The following is a 25,244-nucleotide window of genomic DNA, read 5'->3' as shown; positions in this document are numbered from 1 at the left end:
TATCCAGGGTCTGCGCCGGGGGGTTACTCGGGCCTGCATATAAATTGGGACAAGTCCCAGATACTACCAATAGACGTGTTTCCCCCACCCTTCACAACCCCCCCACTGCCACTCGCTAGGGTATCCAAGATTAAATACTTAGGGGTGGAGGTAACCAGGGACCTGGTTGATTATACACCTTTGAATGTAGCCCCTTTGTTTGACATATTAAAAAGCAAAACACAGACATGGTCTAGATTGCCATTAGGGGTAATGGGGCAGGTAAACTTAATAAAAATGATCATACTGCCCAAGATCCTATATCTGGTGTGGCACGCCCCCCTATACATCCCCTTAAGAATCTTTAAGCAGATGGAAGCTATTCTAAATTCGTTTGTCTGGGGAAATAATAGACACAAACTAGCTTGGCAAACCTTGAAAAACCCAACTGATATGGGGGGCGTGTCCCTCCCGGGCTTACACGATTACTACCTAGCATCGCAACTGTCCCACATATACCACTTCCACACGTCCGAAATGCAACGTTACCGATCTTTGGTCTGTGACAAACCGGGACACCCAACGTATACACCCGTTCAGGCTATACTCTGCAGGAAAAAAGCACCAGGTCCCTCTGCGCGGTACAGTTCGGGCATGCTGCTACATCACCAAAGGATCTGGGAAATATCTCTTAAAAAGCAAAATGTGGGAAAATTTTATTCCCATAACCCATTGTGGCTTAACAGTCACATGCCGGAACTAGAAACAATTCCAGACTCGATAGTTTTGGCCAGACATGGAATATTGTATCTCCATCAGGTTTTATCCACCTCCGGGCTCAAGCAGTTCCAGACTCTTAAAGAAGAGTTTTCCCTTCCTCAACAATTAGCATTTAAATACCTGCAGCTCCGTCACGCACTTAGAACCCAGCTGCCGGACATGGAGGTAGGGATGGAGCCCCCCCCTGTGCTGAGTATAGTTATGGGAGATGACCCCTCTAAACTTATATCACACCTATATTGCACAATCAGACAACAGGATGCAGCTGCAGTTTCACACAAGGCCAAAACGGTATGGGAACAGGACGTAGGACCCATAGCTGACGATGACTGGGACGAGATTTTAGAAGGAACAAAGACAGTGTCTCCCAAGCTATCCGACAGACTGACACAACTGTATAAAGTACACAAAGCCTACCTGACTCCGATGAGATTGGCAAAGTTCCAGCGCACGCCGGATCCGACGTGTCGCTTGTGCAGGACTGACTCAGGTTCGTTCTACCATCTCATATGGAGCTGCACGCAAGTCCAGATGTTCTGGACGCAGGTTGTCCGTTTCCTCCATGATAATATGGGATCCCCTGTGGTGCTGGACCCTAAGTTGTGTATATTGGGGCTACTGCCGGATGTAGAGGTAGATAAATACCACACAATATTTATTTTTGAAAGATTATTCCTAGCACGTAAAGTGATAGCTCAGAGATGGATGCAGAACATGCCCCCCACACTACAGTTGTGGAAAAAAGCAATTAATGACACCCTGCCTTTCAAGAAACTGATTTATGCACACAGGGGATCTACACAAAAATATTCCAAGATTTGGGACAGGTGGTTGGAGGACGGAGAAACCTGTGTATAACTATTTCATACCCAGTGCAATGTTCCCCTGTTTCTGAGAAGCGCTTTGTTTATAAGATGGATTCAGCTAACACCTGCTTACTGTACCTGTGAATATGGGCATGCACACCATGTAACATTCCTGCATATTTAAGATTGTTATCATAATATGTAACTGACCCTTTATAGATAAATGTACCTGATTGACTTGTAATATGTGCTTTGTATCAATAAAGTTGTTTTTTTTTCCAAGTAAAAAAAAAATATACTCATCGCGGCCATCTTGCCATAGATTGCGGACACTCTAGTGTCAGGCTTCATATACTAAACTCCGTATGTTAAACAGCGCAGCAAAGACCAGCAGCCGTTTGAAGAACCAATAATACTAAAAAAACCAATCTTACGTACAGCGGAAAAAAAACTGTTTAGATATGACTTCTAAAGTCACCATGGAACGAGAAGATGAATGAAAAAACATCCAAAATGCGGTTTTAGTACAGGACGGAGACCGATGTTCAGCACACATTACCCCGAATATACAAATAATACTATGTTAATTTATTACAATATCAGCAATATAAAATAAAATAAAAAACAGTCACGACTAATTAATGAAAGGACATCTCTGTGTATCACTTTATACCATGCCAATCTCGCATGATAGCGCATAAAAAATTATTTTCAATGTGTCCTACAGACATATAGTCAGAACAAAATGTCTTACTAGGATAGCGATAATGCAATGTAAATAGATCACCCCCCCCAGTTTAAAAAGCTAGTCTATACACACCACAATATAAAAATATACATAATAGAAAGAAAATGCGTAGAGGAAAAATAAAATGAGTATGCACCAATAATAAAAGATATGATGAAATAAATAAAATTAAAATTAAAAATAAAATTAAACATAAAAATAAATATAAAATTAAAATTAAATTAAAATAAAATATATATTTAGACGAGTCGAAAAATAAATATATTACCAAAATAAAATAATATTAGGTATATAGTTCTATACCCCCCTTTTTTACGAATGGGTGTCGGTAGGACCCCTGGTATATAGAACAGCTGAACTGTAATAGGATTAATAATCCACAACAGAATCATAAACGTATATACTTAAATACAGCATTAAACACGAGAAAAAAGTGTATATACATATCACAAGCCTGTGTAATTTCATCAAGGAAGAAGAGAGAAAGACCAAAGATGGGGAAAGAGCCCCCTCGGATGAATTATCCAAGGATTAATAGTTACTTAAAAAGCATCTCAGGTCGAACTCTTTGTTCAATCCTCCAGGTGCTAATGAACCCAATTGGTGTATCCACCAAGATTCACATTTGCTAATGTCTCTAACATAATTGGAACCCCTCCAATGGCGCTTCGGCACCTCTATGCACCAAAAACGCATTCCAGCTGTGCTCTGATTGTGCACATCTCTGAAGTGTACAGACAAATGATGCTTATCAAAGCCTTTACGACATGCTCCTCCATCCAATCTTTTAAGGCTCTAATGGTGCGGCCAACATAGAAAAAATCGCAGTGACACTTAATTACATATACAACCCCTACAGTGTCACACGAGATAAAATCCCTAATAGTATAGAGTTGGCTAGTGTGAGGGTTACAAAATTCTCTCACTTTTCTAGTGTTAGATGGAACTCTAATGCAACTATAGCATCTTCCACACCCACGGAATCCTTTTATGTCCCAAAACATTTTGGGCTTAGGGGCAGGAGGTTCCACAACATTATGCACTAGTAAGTCCCGTAAATTAGGCGCTTTCTTGTATATAATCCTAGGTGTGTCAGATAAGTGGTCCTTGAGGTGGATGTCCTGTTTCAACACATTCCAATATTTCCTTATGATTTTTTCCACCTCTCTAAACTGTAATCAAGCACTATACTTGTGCCCATATCCTCATTTGTTCTTCTGGTATCGGTTCTTTGCATTAGTAAACTTTCCCTATTTAGATCCCTGACTTTAATTCTTTCTTTCTCAAGAAAAGCATCATGATACCCCTTATCCTTAAACATCTTACTCAGCATATTAGATTGGGCTTCGAAATCTCCATCTCTTGTGCAATTTTTTCGCATTCTCATGAATTGGCCTCGGGGGATGTTATCCAGCCACAGTCTAAAGTGGCAACTTGTGGTGGGGATATATGAATTACGATCAGTTGCCTTGAAAAAGGACTTAGTTTCGAAATAGTGTAGTAACCGAGTTTGCATGCAGGGTTTTGAGAAGAAGAGTTTAGGATGACCATAGAAAAAATAGAGACAGGTCATTTGCAATCTCAGCACCATCACCCCACTTGCACTTTCTCCTCTCCAATTAAGGACTCTTATAGGAATAGCCTCAAAGTTAAAGTATAACTAAAGGCACTTTTTTATTGGCTAGAGTGGAGAGGGATTAGAACTTTTGTCAGTTTATAATGATGTCTGTGCTCCCAATAGGGAGATTCACCCTCACTTTTTGTCCTGCTTACTATTATCCATGAAAGCGAAAGTAAAGGAAAATTCCACATTTTCAGTGTCCCTATAAAAGTAATAGAGGAGAAATCTTACAATGGGGCCACTAGTTCTGGTGACCTGCAGGTCCCCAATGTATTCCATTTAATTTGCAGGCATTTCCTCTAACTTCCTGTTTTGGTTGTAGGACAGGAAGTGAAGTTAAATCTCCCCAATAAGATACAAATGGCCAAAAAAAAAAACTGACAAGGGTTACAACCCTCCCTTTCCATCTGAAAGAAAAATCCAAAATGAAAAAAATGTAAAACTATATTTGGTTTATTTTTGGGGTCAGCAGCTCGTATACAGATGACATCTGACTTTTTCTGTAAATTATCTCCCATCTGCTACTAATAATACTAATACCAAAAAATTAGTTATGCAATTAAATGTAATAGATTTCTTGTAACAGGTTCAAGTGTATTATAGCCAGTTTTTCCTAATGAATGATGCACACCAACACTGTATTCGACGTAAATAAGTTCATACCTTAATTTCTGTTCCTTTATACTCAGACCTAAACCAAACCTTGTATGGATCTGTGAACAAGTGTAGGTATCTTCCAGCATTCTAAATGGTTTAAGAAGAGAAACATTAGAAATAGTTCTGTAGACATTGCACAAACCTATTATACATAAGGTACAGTACATCAAAAGCTATGGTGCTGTGTATGGTAAATTAGCAGCCAAATAGCAGTTAGTATACGTGAGTATATGTTTGTATAAGCCCCTTCAATCCAAAGCATTTATGGTTCTTCAAATTGACACTGCACTCTGGTTTAACAAAAACACATTTAGTTCAAATACATGGAGCTACCGTCTACTGTCTGAACCTGTAAATGCCTGTAAATATATTATGTGAGCACTTCCTGCCTCTAGCTTTTGGCTTGGAAGCTCCAGAAGGGGGAAATGGAGAGAGAGAGAGAGAGAGAGAGAGAGAGAGAGAGAGAGAGAGAGAGTGCGAGAAAGTCTCAGCCACATATCCTGTCCATGCTACTACATCCTGGACCAGAAAAGATTACTATACACGACTATAGAGGATCTAAAGTGCAGAGTAAGCTGACTCTGAGTTCCAGTGCCACACCACAGTTCCATTCCAGTCCCATTCCAGTCCCACCCGCAAGTGCCATGCAATATCCCTACTGCATAGCCGATCCTGGGCACTTGCGGGTGACATGTGCCGAAGCTTAAGTGCAGTCCTCCCCTATCTCCTCCTCTTGTGTGGTGCACACACACAGCAGCGATCTCCCGTTGTGTCATGGACCTAGGGGTCTGAATTGTTCAGCGGCGCTGTAAGAAAGTCCCGCCTCCTAGTAGTAGGCTGAATTTGGTGGGCACTGCACTGGTAGGCTGCATTTGGTGGGCACTGCACTGGTAGGCTGCATTTGATGGGCACTGGTGGGCTGCATTTGGTGGCTACTGGTAATCTGCATTTGGTGGGCACTGATAATGCTGCATTAAGTGGGCACTGATGAGGCCGCTTTTGGTGGGCACTGATGAGATGGGCTCTCTCTCAGCCCCCTCTCTCTCTGTCAGTCCCCTCTCTCTCTCAGACCCTCTCTACAAACCCCCCTCTGTCAGTTCCCCCTCTCTGTCTCTCAACCACCCTCTCTCTCTCAACCACCCTCTCTCAGCCTGCCACTCTCTCTCAGCCCCCCTATCTCTCTCTCTCTCAGCCACCCTATCTATCAGCTCCCCCTCTCTCTCAACCACCCTCTTTCTCAGCCAGCCCTCTCTCTCTCTCTCTCTCTCAGCCCCTTCCTCTCTCCCAGCCCCACTTCTCTCTCTCTCTCTCAGCCCCTCTACCTGTTTCAAGCAGAAACACTGCACATACTGACTCCTACCGCCATGAGCACTTCAAATTACTGAAGTGGTAATGGTGGTTAGAGTGTTCCTTTAATATCTCTCAGAAGAAGTTAACCTCTTTATACTGGTTCCATTTCATTTGATCGTCCTCTAGTTGTGTTAAATTGGTGTGGGGAGCGTGGAGTTTCACCTCCCTGAAATGAGTTTGCCACCTCCCTGAAATTTGTTTTTGCAGGTTGGAATGTCTGAGACCTATGGAATAGAGGACACACCTGAACAATCCATTCAATTTTTTTCCAATGAGACAGGCCCTTGTACTATATAGCTGATGGGAGATCTAAAGGAGATTTACAATCAGATTGTATAGGTGGTACTGTAATGAGGGAGGTATGGTCCAGAGTGGTGAACACGCCCTATCACGCCCTCTTCTGTGATGCAACAAGGCAGTGAATGCTGATACAAGCTACAGGAAGTGATGGCATCTGAAAATCCATTTAAAGATATAAAAAGACTGACAAGATTCTAAATATCATGTGAATGAGGTAAGTGAAAGAAAAGCACATTGGGAGGGCTGGGCCAGAAATGGCATTGGAAAACGCCTCTATTTATTATGTAAAAAGTGAAATTCTGCCCAAAAAGGTGAACTTATCCTTTAAGGGTACACAGACAGCAATAAAATTGGGACAGGAGTTCTAACCATTAGATATATTTTTGGCTTTAGATACACTTTAACCAGTTCCGGACCGCCCCCGCACATATACTGCAGCAGTACCTGTAAGTTGTCCGCGCGACCTGGTCTGGGGGGCACACCGCCGGCACCCGCTCCCACTGTGATTGGACACAGCGGGAGCCAATCAGCGGCCTGGTGGCCGTGATGGCTGCCGGACTCCCACGATCGCTCCAGTGAATGACAGAACTGTGGTCTGATGATGTACACAAAGCAGACCGTGGTTCTGTCAGACAGGAACACGGATCTCTCTCTTCCTGCAGTGAGTCCATCCCCCACACAGTTACTAAGCACACTTAGGGAACATATTTAACCCTTTGATTGCCCCTGGTGTTAACCTATTCCCTACCAGTGTCATTTATACAGTGTCAGTGCATTTTTTTAGCACTGATCACTGTATTGGTGCCACTGGTCCCCAAAAAGTGTCACTTAAAGTCCAATTTGTCTGCTGCAATGTCGCAGTCCAGCTAAAAATCGCTGTTAGCCATCATTACTAGTAAAAATTTTTTAAAAATTAGAGGAGGAGAGAACCAAGCAGTGCATTGCAGATTGCACAAGTAAGCATAGTGCCATCTGCAAAGGAGTTAATGAACGCTTTGAATGGGGAGGGGGGGCTGAAGGGAGGTTAATTATTCACAAATGGTATTTGTAATATGCAGCAGGAAGGGGGTTATTGTGCTGCCGTGAAGGAGTTAATTAGCACGGACACTGGTGCCACTAATGCAGCACAAAGGGATTAAATAACTGCCACTGGTCACTAATGCATCAGTAACCAGTGGCACTACATTAACCCCCTTCCTGCTGCATATTGCAAATACAATTGGTAATTAACCACTTGCCAACCCGCCGCAGGTTGCATATACAGACACCGAGATGTATACGTTACTGCTTGTTTCAGGGTTTCAGGCGTATTTTCCCGCCCGCCTACTCCCCTGTCATTGTACACAGTGGGAGTCTGTCAGCAGATCGCAGCCAATGATTCATGGCTGGGACCTACTGACCGGCTGTGTCAAATCACAGCCCAGAGCCTTGTGTTGACAATCAATACAGGGCTCTGTACAGAGGGAACGATCAAGTTTCTTTCTTTTCCATGCAAATCAGGGATAAGAAACAATTCAGTCAGTAGTAAAAAGCAGCACACATTGTACACATTACACATTGTTAGGCACACAATTAACCCTCTTGATTGCCCCTAGATGTTAACCCCTTCCCAGCCAGTGTCATTAGTACAGTGACAGTATATAGTATTAGCACTGATCACTGTATTAGTGTCACTGGTGATGTCAGTGCCAGTTAGTAAGTTCCCACATAGTGTCAGTTAGTGTCACTATAAGCCTAGGTTCACACATATGCGATGCGGGAACCGGCGCAATTACAGCGCCGATTCCCGCATTGCATCTCTCTCCAGCAGGCAGTTCACACTGCCCTCTGCGAAACGATGCGGGTGTCAATACATTGTTAATGACACCCCCAGATCGGTTCACAGATCGCAGTGCGAACTGTGAACTCGCACAGGAATCGGATTGCATGGGTGAGAAAAAAAGTCCCTGCACTTTTTTTGTGCAAAGCCAATGCGAGTTCAGCCATACAACTGTATGGCTGAACTTGCATTGCACAGACATCGCATGCGATCTGCCCCACAGTGTGGGTGTGAATCACATGCGATGTCTGTGTTCACACAAATGTAAACCTAGGCTCACAGTCCCACTATAAGTCGCTGATCACCGCCAATACTAGTATAAAAAAAAATTCCAGTATATATACCACGTTTGTAAGCGCTATAGCTTTTACACAAACCAATTAATATACTTATTGGGAATTTTTTTTTTACCAAAGACATGTAGCAAAATACATTTTTGCCTAAATATATGAAGACATTTTTTTTCATTATTATGTTTTATAGCAGAAAGTAAAAAATATTTTTTTGTTCAAAATGTTCGTTCTTTTTTCATTCATAAAATAAAAATGAAAAAACCCAGTGGTGTGCAAATACTCCTAAAAGAAAGCTTTATTTGTGCGAAAAAAAAAATAAAAATGTATTTTTGGTACAGTGTTGTATGACTGCACAATTACCAGTTAAAGTAGCGCATTTCTATATAGCAAAACTGGACTGACCATGAATAGGATAAAATCTTTCAGAGCTCAAGTGGTTAATTATCCCCCCCCCCCAGAGAATTTACCACTCCAGGCAGTTCATAATGGGTATCGCAGACAATCCCATCAATGCTGGGGGGTTATTACATAAGCTAGCAACATTGCTAGGGGTAATTGTTGCAGAAACGGACGCAAATGCTGTGGGTTGTTGCATATTAAATTATCTAATTAAACCTAACTTAATATTTGTATTGTTCTAAGTATTTTCTTATTTTGAAATGACACAGACTCTTTCTTTACACAGTTTTCCATTATCGCCCTGGACACCGGATGCCCTTGTCCTGGCACAGGATGCTGCTGCCATTGCGGGTAAGGGGACCCAGCAGTGTAGCCTTTCAGCTTCACAGCCGGATCCCTACTGCGCATGTGCAAAGCGCGTTGTGCTTTCTCACTGGTCCAGCAGAAGGGGAGGGAGGAGGAGGGGATCGAGCTGCTGACGTAATTCGCTGTGGCCCGGTCTCCTGGAAGTAGGGACAGGGTACCTGTAAAAAACAGCTATCTGCTCCCCCCGCTGAAAGGTGCAAAATGTGGCACCAGAGGGGGGAAGGAGTCAGATAAGCCGAAGTTCCACTTTTAGGTGAAACTCCGCTTTAAAGTAACGCAGTGCCATATCGGAAAAAAAATGGCCTGGTCATTTAACGGGGTAAAACCTTCCGGGGCTGAAGTGGTATGGCTCACTATCATCTCAGTTTAATAAGCTGTTAGCTGATACTTAGTTTTTACGTAATAGTAGTGCTCTTCTGTTGTCATAGGGGGAGATTTACTATAGCTGGTGAGTGCGAAATCTGATGCACTTCTGCATAGAAATGAATCAGCTTCCAGGTTTTATTGTCAAAGCTTAATTGAACAAGCGGAAATTAAAGGCTGATTGGCTACGATGCACAGCTGCACCAGATTCCTTGTGCATCAGGTTTAGTAAAAATATGTCAATTGCATACTTGGAAATGTAAATGCTATTAAAAGTGTCATGTTAGTGTGGAGTTAGATGCTGCCTTTGTTCCAATGTACATTAGTAAAGAGATAATCTTGTTAGCAAGACTAGCAGTAATATTTTTGTCATCTAAAGCATACAGCAAGGATGTGGATAGAGGGCAGTAACCCATGACATAAAATCATGTATTAATCTTGAGTATTCAGATCAGTTAAATGCTGATTGTGGATTGGTTGCAATGATTTACAGCATTTGCATTACATGCTTGCCCTTTGCATTGTCTTATTAAATAAAGACAACTGTGTTCTGTACAAAACAACATCCCATAAAATATAAAAGCAAGACAATTATACTGTATGTCACAAAAAACCTCTTTTGTGTACACCTCAAGGATTTCTGGTAAACTTTGACATACCCAGCTTTCTGAAATCTTTTTTCGGTGTGTAACCAGACATACTTGATTTTCTGAACCCAAATACACCTAACCTGTTAAAGCAAAAAGAACACTGCATGAAAAAATAAAGCATTAACAAATGCTCTTAAAAAAAAAAAAATAAAATAAAATAAAAAAAAAAACACTAGCACACATACTGTACAATATACACACAAATACTATATTTTGCATTATATAGTATATGGTCTTCTTAATGCTTATAAGTTAACTTATTGATATTTTTCAACTTTATGCCATGTTTATAAAGTGTTCAGTATCACATCACCAATCTTTGGCTGCTTTTTAAACCACTGGAAGTAAGTTAAACATTTCCCAAATTTTATATTGCAGATTTACCAATAGGATTTGCCTGACAGGGCTGCATTCACTACTGTCCATCAGCATCTGGATTTTAGCCAGATGATAGCCAGATGCATTGTTAGCCAGATCTTATTGACATTGACTGCATTTACAATATATACATACTGAACATACATGCAACAAAGTCTGATAACTGACCTTTTTTCCATCTAACATGATTTTTTCCTTACTTAGTATATATCAGGTGAGATCCAAGTACAGTATGGCTCTTGCTTTACAGATGCTTAGGATTTAATAAACACTTGCCTTTCTATTATGCATTCATAGGAAAGCAATGCAAAGAGCATTCTAAATATGCAAAGTACGGTGTAGCAAAGTGCTGCATATAACATTCTTATTATTATTATTATAACGACTCATGTCATTCCATATGTTTTTAGTTGATTAACCCCCCTATCCATACTGGTCCATATCATATCCATACCATATCTAATGATGCTTTAGCTTTTCTCAACCACAGCTTCAATCTAAAATGGCGGAAGGTGTAAGCAGTTGCAGGACGCCCCGTCAGTGTTTTTTCGTGAAACCACTAGCTGCTTGCAGTATGTAGCATCCAACTCTTAGCAAAGAATTTGAATCGATAAACTCCTGAGCTTCTGATATCACTACAAGAGTACTCTGTTGTGCAATTTATCACAGTGTATCTGCATTGTGTTTACACAGGAAATCCTGCAACTTTACCTCTCACATCATCAAGAACTCCTGTGAGCTTTGGCAGCCGTCCTGGAGCAATGCAAAGAAGATCCAGCACAGCCCTGGCTTCCCCTGCACTAGCAACAGATCACTGCATTTGTGATTTATTGCTTGCTTACTTGCTATAGCTATAGCTAGTAGCTGCTGCCTTTGTTCATGTTTGCAGAGGGATATAGTGGACAAATGCTTCCTTGGAGAAGATTCTGTGCCTGATCAGAGACAGAGACTATTCACAAGCACATCTGTAGGTAGAGATTGCTATTATAGAAATGTGTCCAGCCAGTGTTAAGCATGCCCTCTACCCAATAGGATTACACAGTGAAAGAGGATCTGGACTGCTAAAAATGCTGGTAGGAATGGAGGAATGTGGGAGGTATAGTCCTTTACAGAATGAGCTGGCTTGGTAAACTGAGCAAATAAACTACAGATCCCATATTCACTGAAGCTGAGCAGAGGAATAGGAGGAGTGTTGTGGCTCCCAAGCTGAGGAGAAGGAGAGTGTAGAAGACGTCCAGAGGGACTGAGTGTGTTTCAGGCTGCTAGCAGACCATTCACCACCACACCTGAGAGGGAGAGAGAAGCAGTGCCAGACATCCTGGAACACTGGACAGTGCCACAGATGCTGACGGAGCCCACTGCCTGATCAAGGGGAAGGACACCTTTAACACTGACCAGTTGTGCTGCCAACATTAAACAGAGGGAGATCACCTGCTACGGAGCAGCTGAGAGGATGCTGGCTAGACCCCACTACCGTTTGACAAAAGAGAAACAGTGTTACCTATAGGTATTAGAGAGCTAGTGCCTTTATCAGTGTTTGAGGGACATTATACTGAGCACTCTGACATAAGAGTTGGGCCCCAATGAGCTGGCCAGCAAAATAAAGTGGGTATATTAGAGACTGCTGAACTGTTATAGTGGTGCAACTCTCCTTAGTTAAGATTGCCCCAGTATAGGGTTTAAGCGAGGTTGCCCTCCACACCAGTTTGTTTTTGCAGTATATTTCTTACTACTGTTCACCTGTTTACAGTATATTTCTTGCTATTGTTTAACGGTTTGCTGTGTCATTACTATTGTTCATGTCTCTTTTGCCACAAAGGTACTGCATATACATCTGCAATAAATATTCCCCACCAAGCCAGGTGTATCAGAGTGCGTAGTGCTATTTTCAGAGTTGTGGGTACAGGAGCAGGGGCCCAATACATCCAGCAGCTCTTCGGGGGTAGGCGCTACACATACATAGTAACATTAGCATACAGTATGTTAAAGTGGCATTAGAAGACAAATATTGGAGAATGTTTTTTTTTTTTTTTTCCTCTAAAAATGGTGCATAGTAACCTAGGACAAGCTATGAAAATTAAAAAAAAAATCCTGTCCTATGAGAACATGATATGAAGTAGTTAAGCTGTCCCTGAGGCCTCATACTGTAGTCATTCATTCAGAAATACAATGCTGGGAAAATTCCATTACTTCTTGGTAATCTGTGTTTGTGTTCCAATTCAGTTGAGATTCTATTTGCTAGCTTGGCAAGAACTATTACATGGGTTTATTTCTCACGTAGCAATGTAGTGAGTATGCTAATTAAGATATTATGGATACATAGAGCGATAATCATTCACTACTTCATCATCAATGGAAACTTAAAGTATATTTAAGACAAATTTCTCTTCTTTTCCCTTTTAATACATTTGGATAGAGTGGAGTGGGATTAGAACACCTGTTAGGGTTTTTTTTGCTACCTGTTCCCCAGATAGGGAGATTCAACCTCTCTATTTGTCCTGTTTACGATTATCAAGGAGAGTGAAAGAAAATCCCAAATTTTGGTTTGTCAAGGGGAAATCTTCCAATGGGGGCACTAGTTTTGGTGACACTGGTGACAATCAGGGATTCCCTCACTTTAGAGGAATTTCCCCTCAATTCTTGTTTTGACAATGTAACAACAAGTGAAGGGAAATCACCCCAATGTGACACAGATAGCAAAAATAAAAATACAGGGGTTATAACACTTCCTAAGGCCCTGTTCACACCTATGCATGTTATGTGCAGTTTAGGTGAGGTGTGTTAAAAAAAAGTCAGCATGCTGCATCTTTGATGTGCTTTCATCAAACTACATGTTCTATAGAGTTCAATGGTAATACAAAAAAACACAACGATCGCCATTTTACAACGATCGTCTCTGCTAATATATACAGTTGTGTGAAAAAGTATTTGCCCCCTTGCTGATTTGTTATTTTTTTGCACATGTCTCACACTTAAATGATTCAGTTCATCAAACAAATTTTAATATTACACAAAGATAACCCGAGTAAATCCAAGATGCAGTTTTTAAATTATTATTTCATTTATTAAGGGAAAAAAGCTGTTCAAACCTGCCTGGCCCTATGTGAAAGAGTAATTGCCCCCTCCCATGCTGAATCATGAATGAACTGTGATTAACCACAGTTTTTTGGAAAGCTGATTTAAATTTCACTTGCCACACCCAGACTTGATTACCGCCAGACCTGTTGAATCAAGAAATCACATAAATAGAAGCTGTCTGACAAAGTGAAGCATTCTAACAGATCACAAAAAGCCACACATCATGCCACAATCTAAAAAAATTCAAGAACAGATTAGAAACAAAGTAATGTACATGTATCGGTCTAGGAAGGGTTTCAAAGCCATTTTTAAGGCTTCGGAACTCCAGTGAACCATGGGGAGAGCCATTATCCACAAATGGAGATAACTTGGAGATAACATTGGCCGGCCTACAAAAATTACTCAAAGAGCATGAAGACGACTCATTCAGGAGGTCATAAAAGATACCAGAATAACATCTAAAGAACGGCAGGCCTCACTTGCCTCAGGTAAGATCAGTGTTCATGATTCAACAATAAGAAAGAGACTGGGCAAAAATGGCATCCATGGGAGAGTTCCAAGGCCAAAGCCACTGCTGACCAAAAAAGAACACAAAGGCTCATCTCACTTTTACCAAAAAACATCTTGATTATCCCCAAGACTTTTAGGCAATTATTCCGTGGACTGATGAGACAAAAATGTAACTTTTTGGAAGGTGTGTGTCCTTTTACATCTGGCATAAAACTAATACAGCATTTCATAGCAAGAACATCATGCCAACAGTCAGACATGGTGGTGGTAGCGTGATGGTCTGGGGCTGCTTTGCAGCTTCAGGACCTGGATGACTTACCATAATTGATGGAACCATGAATTCTGAGCTCTACCAGAAAATCCTAAAGGATAATGTCCGGCCATCAGTTCGTGACCTCAAGCTCAAGTGCACTTGAGTTATGCAGCAGGACAATGATCCGAAACACAACAGCAAGTCCACCTCCAAATGGTTCAAACAAAGCAAAATGTAGGTTTTGGATTGGCCTAGTCAAAGCCCGGACTTAAATCCAATTGAGATGCTGTATAATGACCTTACACAGGCTGGAAAACCCTCCAATGTGGCTGAATTAAAACAATTCTGCAAAGAATAGTGGGCCAAAATTGCTCCACGGCAATGTGAAAGACTCATTGCCAGTTATCGCAATTGCTTGATTGCAGTTTTTGTCGCCAAGGGTGGCACAACTAGTTATTAGGTTTAGGGGGCAATTACTGTTTCACATAAAGCCAGGCAGGTTTGGACAGCTTTTTTTGCCTTAATAAATGAAACCATCATTTAAAAACTGCATTTTGTATTTACTCTGGTTATCTTTGTGTAATAATAAACTCTGTTTGATGATCTGAGTCATTAAAGTGTGACAAATATGCAAAAAAAAATCTGAAAAATCAGAAAGGAGGGAAATACTTTTTCACACAACTGTGTGTGTGTATGTATATATGTGTGTATATATATATATATATATATATATATATATATATACACACAGTGCCTTGCAAAAGTATTCACCCCCCATGGCATTTTTCGTGTTTTGTTGCCTCACAACCTGGAATTAACATGGATTGTTTGAGGATTTGCATCATTTAATTTACAGAACATGCCCACAACTTTGAAGATGTTTTTTTGTTTTTTTTATTGTGAAGCAAACAAGAAATAGGACAAAATAACAGAAAAAGTCAATGTGCATAACTATTCACCCCCTAAAGTCAATCTCTGTGAGCTTGCCACATCTTACCACTGGGATTTTTGACCATTCCTCCTTGCAAAACTGCTTCATCTCCTACAAAAGTTGGATGGTTTGCGCTTGTGAACAGCAATCTTTAAGTCTGACCACAGATTTTCTATTGGAATGAGGTCTGGGCTTTGACTAGGCCATTCCAACACATTTACACGTTTCCCCTTAAACCACTCAAGTGTTGCTTTAGTAGTGTGTTTGGGGTCATTGTCCTGCTGAAAGGTGAACCTCCGTCCTAGCCTCAAATTACACACAGAGTGGTACAGGTTTTGCTCAAGAATATCTCTATATTGAGCACCATCCATCTTTCCCTCAACTCTGACCAGTTTCCCAGTCCCGACTGCTGAAAAACATCCCCACAGCATAATGCTGCCACCACCATGTTTCAATGTGGGGATGGTGTTCTTTGGGTGATGAGATGTGTTGGGTTTGCGCCAGACACAGCCTTTTCTTTGATAGCCAAAAAGTTAAATTTTAGTGCCATCAGACCAGAGCACCTTCCTCCATACATTTTGGGAGTCTCCCACATGCCTTTTCGCAAACTCAAAATGTGCCAGATTGTTTTTTGCTGAAAGTAATGGCTTTCTTCTGGCCACTCTGCCATAAAGCCCAACTCTATAGAGCGTACGGCTTATTGTTGTCCTATGTACAGATACTCCAGTCTCTGCTGTGGAACTCTGCAGCTCCTCCAGGGTTACCTTAGGTCTCTGTGCTGCCTCTCTGATTAATGCCCTTCTTGCCTGGGCCATGAGTTTTGGTGTACTACTGTCTCTTGGCAGGTTTGCTGTTGTGCCATGTTCTTTCCATTTGGTTATGATAAAATTGATAGTGCTCCTAGGGATCATCAAAGATTTGGATATTTTTTATAACCTAACCCTGACTTGTACTTCTCAACAACATTGTCCCTTACTTGTTTGGAGAGTTTCTTGGTCTTCATGGCAGTGTTTGGTTAGTGCAGCCTCCTGCTTAGGTGTTGCAGCCTCTGGGGCCTTTCAAAAAGGTGTGTATATGTAATGACAGATCATGTGACACTTAGATTGCACACAGGTGGACATCATTTCACTAATTATGCGACCTCTGAAGGTAATTGGTTGCACAAGAGTTTTTTATGGGCTTCATAACAAAGGGGTTGAATACATACGCACATGCCAATTATCAGTTTTTTATTTCTGAAAAATTGTTTTATGTATATATTTTTCTCATTTTACTTCACCAACTTAGACTATTGTGTTCTGATCCATCACATATAATTCAGATTAAAAACAACATTGAACTAAAGGCTGTAATGTAACAAAATAGGTAAAAAGCCAAGGGAGGTGAATACTTTTGCAAGGCACTGTGTATGTATGTATATATATATATATATATATATATATATATATATACTGTATATAATGTTTGGGGGTTCTAAGTAATTTTCTAGCAAAAAATATTGATTTTTACTTGTGCCAGAAAAAGCTTGGTCTTCAAGTGGATATTGGAGAAACATTACAGAAATTACAAAAAAAAAGAATTCATTTACACAGACATATCACAAAAGAACATGATCACTGCACACTTGTGCAACAACAATTATCACAACCAGACCACTGTATGGAAGACATCAATGTTTTGAAAAGGAAACATATGATAATTCTATTTGACATAAATAACTATTCAACAGTTTTATGACCATTCTCACATCTGTGACTTACTCCCCTCCCCATTCTATGGCTCACTACTTTCTTTATCTCAACAACTATCCCAGTTTAATCACCATTGCTGCAGATATTGGGTCTGGGAGCTTCATTATATCTATGGATAAAACATTTTTTCCACAAATACGCTACAATGGGATAAGGTGAGTGTAAAGTAAACATTTGCATTTTTTTTTAAATAACAAACATGTCATACTTACCTGCTCTGATCCTTCTCTTCTGGGATTCCCCGTCGGCGCTCTGGGCTTCTCCTCTTCTCTGTGTGCCACCATAAAAGCCACTTCCTATGGTGGCACACATTCAGGCTCAATATTGAGCCGTGCTCTGTGTGTCCATTTATACACACAGTGTGGCTTGGCCCCACCCCCTGCTCCCTCGTCACTGGATTTTATTGACAGTGGCAGGAGCCAATGGCTCCCACTGTTCTCACTGAGTCCAGTCAGGAGGGAGAGAGAGAGCATCGCCACTGCTCCCGGGCACAGCACTGGATTGAGATCAGGCTCAGGTAAGCATTTAGGGGGAATGGTGGCAGGGGCTGACAATAGAAAGCTTTTTACCCTAATGCAGAGAATGCACAAAGGTAAAAAATGTTCAGCTATTACAACCACTTTAAGCTTGGTGTTCAAGTTTCAACATCTCTTGTTTTTAATACTGGTGTTCCCCAGGGCTGCATACTAAGTCCACTTCTCTGTTCTCTCTGTACAAATGATTGAACTACCACTTAAAGCAAAATGCTTTAATTAAATTTCAGATGATGCAACATTATTGGGGTTAATAAATCATGACAATTAAGCAGTGTATAGACAGGAAATCCAAATGTTGAGTGGTGTTTAGGTAATAGCTTGCTTTCCAATACAAAGAAAACAATATAATTTGTAATTGGTTTCAACAATAATAGATGAATAGACCGTGCTGTTTCATATAATAATGGGGGGAGGTAGAACGGGTTGTGCATTTATGTTTATAGGCATTCATAAATCGGAGGGCTTGACCTGGAGTACAACATTTTCTTTTCTGGTCAAGAAAGCTCAGTAGTGCCTTTTGCATGTGCAGAGGGTGGTTAAAACAGCACAGTGCATTATTGGGTCTTTACTTCTAAATGTGGAAGATATCTATTTGAGCTGTCTTCACAAATAAGCTGCAAATATTAGGAGATGTTACACAATCTGGCAATTGTTTGTTCTTCACACTCCCCTCAGGCAGACTTAGAAGGATAAGGGCTCAGACTAATAGGCTGTGAAATACTTCTTTCTTTCTATTAATCTACAGCTCTTTCCTTAGAGCTGTAGATTAATTGTGATTTTTAATGTAGAAAAATAAATAAAGAGGTGCACTAGTTATTGGTTTTAAAATGTATTGTTTCATTTTATTTATTTATTATGACTGTATACAGCTATGCAAAGGACAGTTACATTAAACTAAATCTTTGCTGTGCTTTAACACAACAATAAATAAAGTAACCTATTTATTCCATTTACACTTTCTGATTTTACCTTTGATTTGTTTGTTATGTATGGCATCATACACCCTACAAAAAATATACATATAAAATATAGATTCCGTATATACTTCATAGAGGTGGTGAACTATAAATAAATAAAAAAAAATACTGACTTTCATTTCTGGTGTTATGACTGATTTGTTAACAATGCAATTGTTATCCATAGCAGTACTCTGTAGTGAATCTGTTTCTAAAATATGAGTCCACTGAACCCTTTTTCTGCAGCATTGTTTAAATTCATCCTGTGAGAAAAAAAATGTTGGTCACTAAACAAACAAAAAAAGAGGCGAAACAGAAGCAAAGGGATTTATGAACTTAAGGATTAGAGCATGTTCACTTTGAAATGTGAATTTTCACTTTGCAGAGTGTCAAGATATGTGAACAAGGTGAAGCCATGTTTTCTTTCAACATCCAATCCTGTGTAAGTAAAGTAAAAAAACAACAGTGTGGTGTTTATGTCATTGATTTGACAAAAAATTTCACCCGTCTGCTCATTTTTTTTTTTTTACCAAGCTTTGATGCTCCACATCTATTTATCATAGTAGGGTTTTTTTTACCATTGTCTATGGAAGTTGCACCCAATATGCGCCAGGTGATAATGCATCAAACAGCTTTCATCTGAAGAATCCAACCCTTACAATGTTGGTCAGAATTTCATTTAGGTAGATAAAAAGATCATTGGTGTCATGCCACCGGCTCTGCCAAGTGGCATTGGCCCAAGAACTATGCAGGTACATAGATGGGAGGTCAATCAGCCACAGCTCAAGGATCCCCTGGACACCTATGGAGAAACCCTAGGATTCCACAGAACTGTGGTTGAGATTGACATATTTATCATTAAATAATGCATCATTCTGTTTTATTTGGAGATATTACTGTGAGTGCATGGCATGTATTAGTGTGTATCTAAAACAATGAAAGGTTGCTAAGGTATTCTGAAAGATATCTGCAGCTATGTGCAGTCACCTCTGTGTACCTACTTTTAATTTACATTACCAGTTTAGCAGCTTAGAATAAAAGATTTGATTCTCAGGTGTATGGATATGCATATCTGACTTAATGAGGAAAGCACAGATTTAAATAATGTTATTGTTGTCATCCCTGTAGCATGTAATCTTAAGATATCCATCTACTGGCTTTGAGCCCTTCCAGCTTCTTGGGCCTTTCAGCCTGCCAGGAGCACATGAAATTCAAATTAAAAAGCCCAAAATGGATATTTAAATGTTTGACAAGATGATGACTGATTAAGGCTGGGTTCACACTATTGCGAATTGGATTTCCCCACATCCAATTTGCATAGCAGGAGATTGTGAAGCCGGCTCCCTATGGAGCCGGTTCACACATCTCCGCAGCAGCTCCGGTGCGAATTGCACAGGAGCCCTGTGTGTCTTTTGGTCCGTTTCAGGTCCGAATTCAGCCCAAAATTCAGGTTGAAATTGGACCTGATACAGTGAATGGAGATGCTTTGGATGCCTGCTGTGAGCCGCTGCGTTCTCCAGTGTGAACCCAGCCTTAATGAACTGGGTTTTTGTAGATGCAGGGGAGGTTAGCATAGTGGCCTGGGACGTAGTGGACTTGGTGGCCTTGGAGTAGTGGCCTTGGTTTCCATCAAGAGATAATCTGCACTTCCACAGTGCTCCCACCCCCTGGCATGAGTCCATGAGTCATCGTGACACCCCACATCCACCCGAGGAATGAACACAGAGAACCGAGCCAAACCGCGTTTGAGCATTGTCCATTGGATGCTGGTCGGCCTATTCTCCTTGAGACACACATGCTGAACACACTGGGTGCTAGGTTCTAGGCACCAGAACATGTGAGTGCACATACGTTTGTTTTTACTGGAATTTTGATTAAAACAGTTTTACGCTATGGGCTCTCCCCTCTGTCATTTTTCTCCCCATCCTTGGAGGATAAGATGCGGTGTGGCCAACTATTGAAGATACCACCTAGGGGTCTCTTTCCCCACAAAGCAAAATTACAACTTAAAAAAACTCACCATGCCTCTGACTAAATACCTTGGAATATCTACTTTCCAAAAAGAGGTCATTTGGGGGATATTTGTACTTTCCTGGCTTGTTAGGGTCTCAAGAAATGAGATAGCTTGTCAGTACATCAGGTGTGATCAATTTTCAGAGATTGGCACCATAGCTTGTGGACTCTATAAGGTTCAGTTCACACAGGGGCAACCCGACTTACAGCGCGACTTTGCAAGCAAATTTGAAGGCAACTTCAGCGCGACTTTGCGCAACTGACAACGCAACTTAAAGTTGCCTCCAGGACAGGCAACTTTGGCTGTGGCCAATCACAGAATAATCAGCTCTGTGGGGGGGGGGGTTGCCTGGGTAAACGTGGGAAGTACCTGTGTGAATCATTTTCTTTTTCCTATAAAGTCGCTTCAATATAGATGGACATCCGACTTGGAGGCAACTTCCATTGAAATCTATGGTGACAAGTTGCCTAGAAGTCGCCTTGAAGTAGTACAGGAACCTTTTCTGAAGTCGAAGCAACTTCAGTAGTGTACATTAAGACGGCTCTCATTCACTTTCATGGAATTTCTTCTGTCCAGTGACCTGGGGCAACTTGAGGTCTGACAAGTCGGATCCCAAGTTGCTGTAGTGTGAACCAGCACTAACTTTCACAAAGACCAAATAATATACACCGATTTGGGTTATTTTGCCCAAAATTTATGAAGAAAAATTACTAATTTGCAAAATTTTATAACAGAAACGAAGAAAAATGCCTTTTTTTACAAAATGTTCGGTCTTTTTTCTTTTATAGCGCAAAATTGGTCTGGTTAGGAAGGGGGCTTAAGTACCCAGTGGTCAAGTGGTTAAAAACATAATACAATGTCAAATTACTTACTGTCGCTCTAAGAAACACAACATCAGCCTCTTCCAGAGTACATGGTATGCAACAAGCCCAAACATTCCAGTCGGGTTTCCAATAAAATAGAAGCCAAAGCAATCCTAAAGTAAGAACTTGTCCAGCAATGCATAGTACTTTCTTCCACTTCACTAATCTGTACCCAAATATTTCCTGTATAAATAAAAAAATAAAAATGTTCTGTTAAAAATATTGTATACATACAGTTCATACAGTGCTTAGAGACCCTGCAGCACTTAGTGAAGAAAATAGTTTGTTTGAACCTGCTTGGTCAAAACAAACTATTTAAAGTGACAAGAAACATGGAGATTGGCTTTAACCACCTCACGCCCGCCAGCCGTCAAATGACGGCTGGGTGGCGTGGCTCTCATTCTGGGTGGACGTCATATGATGACCCCCCAGAACGACCGCTCTCGCACGCCCGTGGGGGTGGGTGCATCGCGCCGATCGGTCAGACACAGCTGATCACGATGTAATCAGGAAGAGCCGTTGATCGGCTTTTCCTCACTCACATCTGACAGAGGTGAGTAGAGGAGAGCCGATCGGCTGCTCTCCTGACAGGGGGGGTCTGTGCTGATTGTTTATCAGCACAGCCCCCCCTCGGATGCCCACCCAGGACCACCAGAATGCCGCCAGGACCACCAGAGATTGGCACCACCCTGGACCACCAGGTATGCCACCCTAGAGCACCAGGGAAATGCCAATTAGTGCCCAGGCAGCTGCCAATCAGTGCCCATCCCCAATGCCTGCCAGTGCCAGTGCTATCAGTGATGCCTATCAATGCCATCTATCAGTGCCGCATATCAGTGCCCATAAGTGCCACGTATCAGGGCCCAGCAGTGCCGCCTATCAGTGCCCAGCAGTGCCGCCTATCAGTGCCACCCATAAGTACCCATCAGTGCCCATCAGTGTTGCCTATCAGTGCCCACCAGTGCCACTCATGAGTGCCACCTATCAATGCTCATCAGTGCTGCATATCAGTGCCACCCATCAGTGCAGCCTACCAGTGCCCATCAGTGCCACCTATCAATGCCCATCGTCAGTGCCCACCAGTGCCCATCAGTGCCACCTCATTGGTGCCACCTTATCAGTGCCCGTCAGTGCCGGTTTATCAGTGCCCATCAGTGAAGGAGAAAACTTACTTATTTACAAAATTTTATAACAGAAACAAAAGAAAAACTTTTTTTTTTCAAAATTTTAGGTCTTTTTTTATTTGTTTAGCAAAAAATAAAAAAACACAGAGGTGATCAAATACCACCAAAAGAAAGCTCTATTTGTGGGAACAAAATGATAAAAATTCTGTTTGGGTATAGTGTAGCATGACCGCGCAATTGTCATTTAAACAGCAACAACGCTGAAAGCTGAAAATTGGCTTGGGCAGGAAGGGGGTGTAAGTGCCTGGTATTGAAGTGGTTAAAGAGAACCTAGACTTTGCCTATGCAGGGGAATATAACAGTTTATTAAGGGAAAATTTACACAAAGCCGAGGACTCTCCCTGCCCCCTTGCAACATCACTGGGCTAATCACCGAGCACCAGCACTTTTATGGTGGTTTATAATTTTCTGACCCGCCGCAGTTTCCTGTGCTACATGTCAAAAAGTCATAAACAAGCATTATCACCCCCTAGTTTAATGCTAAACAGCCTCAACCTTGCCCCATTGTCGTGTTGGGCATTAGATCATAGAAATGTAAAAGAGCAACAGCAGAAAAAAAAAGACCAAGTGGTGCATAGAGTCTGCCCCATTTTATTTTTAATTTATATATTTTTATGTTGTATTTTTTTTAAACTTTTTTGTCTGAGTATAGCTCTAGGTTTGTCCGAAGCATGTCTGAATCCACTTGCTGTTCATTGACTCACTACCTCTGCTGGAAGTATATTCCATGCATCAACTACTCTTTCAGCAAAATAATACTTTCTATGATTCGTTTTGAGTAGAACTTTCCTCCTGCTAGTTGGAGGTCATGTCCCCGTGTTCTTGATCTTAGCTTCATTTTAAAATACTGCCCTCCTGAACCTTATTCACCCCCTTCATATATTAAAAAGGTTTCAGTCTCCCCTTTCCCTTCTTTCCTCTAGATTCTACGTATTAGTCTCCTGACATGTTTTATTCCTCAGACCTTTCCCCATTTATGTTGTTCATCGCTGGACTCATTCTATCTTATCAATAAAATTAGTTCTCCAGAACTGGATGCAGTAAAATCAAAGGTGAAGTTCAGGAAGTTTGTGCTCACTTCAACCTGAGCATTAACTGATATGTTATCTTATCATGGAAAGTACTGTTTCCTAACAATAACTCTTTTCTAATTGGTATAAGATAATAATAATAATAAAGGTGTTTCACGATTCTTAAAAACATGTTGTTGAACCCAGTACTGTACTGTATGAAAATTGTATTATAGGAATACATTTCTGGTATTTCTGCATTTTTGGTCTGCAACTGAAACAGGGATTCTAATTGGACATTTTGGGCAACAATAAACATTTCTGTTAGTACATTTTCATACATCGTTATTTGTGATTTAAAAAAAACCTCTCACAAATCAACCTGTGAGTGCTGTGCTTTATGTAGACAACCTATTGGAGCCACCAAAAGGAAATTGATAGGTAGCATACAACAAACATAAAGCTATATTTAAATTTTTAGCTCACCTCCCCAAACTGTCCTTCCCAAGATAAGATCCCAATTATACGTGAAGCCCTGGTTTAACACATTTAAATAACTACTTGATTAAAAGGAATGAGCAGCTTTGTATCTTGAGCAACACTGTTCAGGGCTGAGGTTATAATACATTATGCATTGATAGAATTACATAAACAATGTTTTTTAGTTACCATTTCATTCTCCTCGCCTTCGTTAAGCATCGCCCCGGAGCCATTCTGCACTTGTATCCCCATAGTTCTGGAAGGTATCTTGCAGTGTCCTCACAGACGTCCTCTCTCTCCTCCAGAGTGCCACAGTACAATTACTCTCATGAAACTTAAGTCACACATTGTCTGTTTACACACCTTTTCAGGGAATGATTACAAATTCTGGGGTGGTACCTGAGATTAAGTTTTGCATTACGTGTCATTAAATAGGATTAAACATATATCCTTTGTTTAACATGATTTGTCCTCCAACATATATTTACTTTCATTTGCATTATATGCTGTTAGTATACACATGCAAATAGGAAAAACGAAAAAACATTAATTGTTTAAGAACTTCAATACCGGGCACTTTCCCCCCTTCCTGCCCAGAACAATTTTCAGCTTTCAGCGCTGTCAAACTTTGAATGACAATTGCGCGGTCATGCAACACTGTACCCAAATTAATTTTTTTTCATTTTCTTCCCACAAATAGAACTTTCTTTTGGTGGTATTTGATCCCCACTGGGGTTTTTTTTTTTTTTTTTACTAACCAAACTAAAAAAGACCAACATTTTTGAAAAATAGTTTTTTTTGTTAATTTCTGTTCTAAAATTTGGGGCACTGATGAGGCTGCACTGACGGGCACCGATGAGGCAGCACTGATGGGCACTGATGAGTTGGCACTGATGGGGACTGATGAGGAGGCACTAATATGTAGAATTGATGGGCACAGATTTGCAACACTGATGGGCACCAATAGACGGCACTGATGGGCACTAATAGGCGGCACTGATGGGCACTGACATGTTGACACTGATTATCAGCACAGACTCCCCCTCTGACAGGAGAGCTGCTGATCAGTCCTCCCTGCCATCGCGAACCGAGGAAAGTCATTTGCTGGCACTTCCTGGTTACACGCTGTGATCAGTTGTGATTGGTCACAGCTGAACACGTGGTAAAGA

The 25,244-nt window shown here is 41.0% G+C and overlaps 1 protein-coding gene across 6 annotated transcripts in view; it reads right to left on the bottom strand.

The window, feature by feature from the left end:
* The window catches only part of LOC141139843 (probable cation-transporting ATPase 13A4), a 125,326-nt gene extending 100,788 nt beyond the window's left edge, over window positions 1-24,538 (bottom strand). For 2 of the 6 annotated variants that reach the window (XM_073626367.1, XM_073626368.1), the window contains exons 1-5: window positions 24,265-24,537; window positions 21,411-21,584; window positions 18,659-18,787; window positions 10,141-10,211; window positions 4,598-4,678 (exon numbers count right to left, since the gene is read on the bottom strand). In XM_073626367.1, coding sequence (XP_073482468.1) covers window positions 4,598-4,678; window positions 10,141-10,211; window positions 18,659-18,787; window positions 21,411-21,584; window positions 24,265-24,327 — 518 coding nt within the window. In that variant the 5' untranslated portion in view covers window positions 24,328-24,537. Of the gene's footprint in view, window positions 1-4,597; window positions 4,679-10,140; window positions 10,212-10,677; window positions 10,728-10,963; window positions 11,105-18,658; window positions 18,788-21,410; window positions 21,585-24,264 lie in introns of those variants that run through there. The other 4 variants (XR_012243817.1, XM_073626369.1, XM_073626371.1 and 1 more) reach the window with 4 other exon arrangements.
* Window positions 24,539-25,244: the final 706 nt, after the last annotated feature.

This window comes from Aquarana catesbeiana, linkage group LG04 (assembly GCF_042186555.1).
Source record: "Aquarana catesbeiana isolate 2022-GZ linkage group LG04, ASM4218655v1, whole genome shotgun sequence".
Taxonomy (NCBI): domain Eukaryota; kingdom Metazoa; phylum Chordata; class Amphibia; order Anura; family Ranidae; genus Aquarana; species Aquarana catesbeiana.
This window is presented reverse-complemented; position numbering and strand designations above follow the sequence as displayed.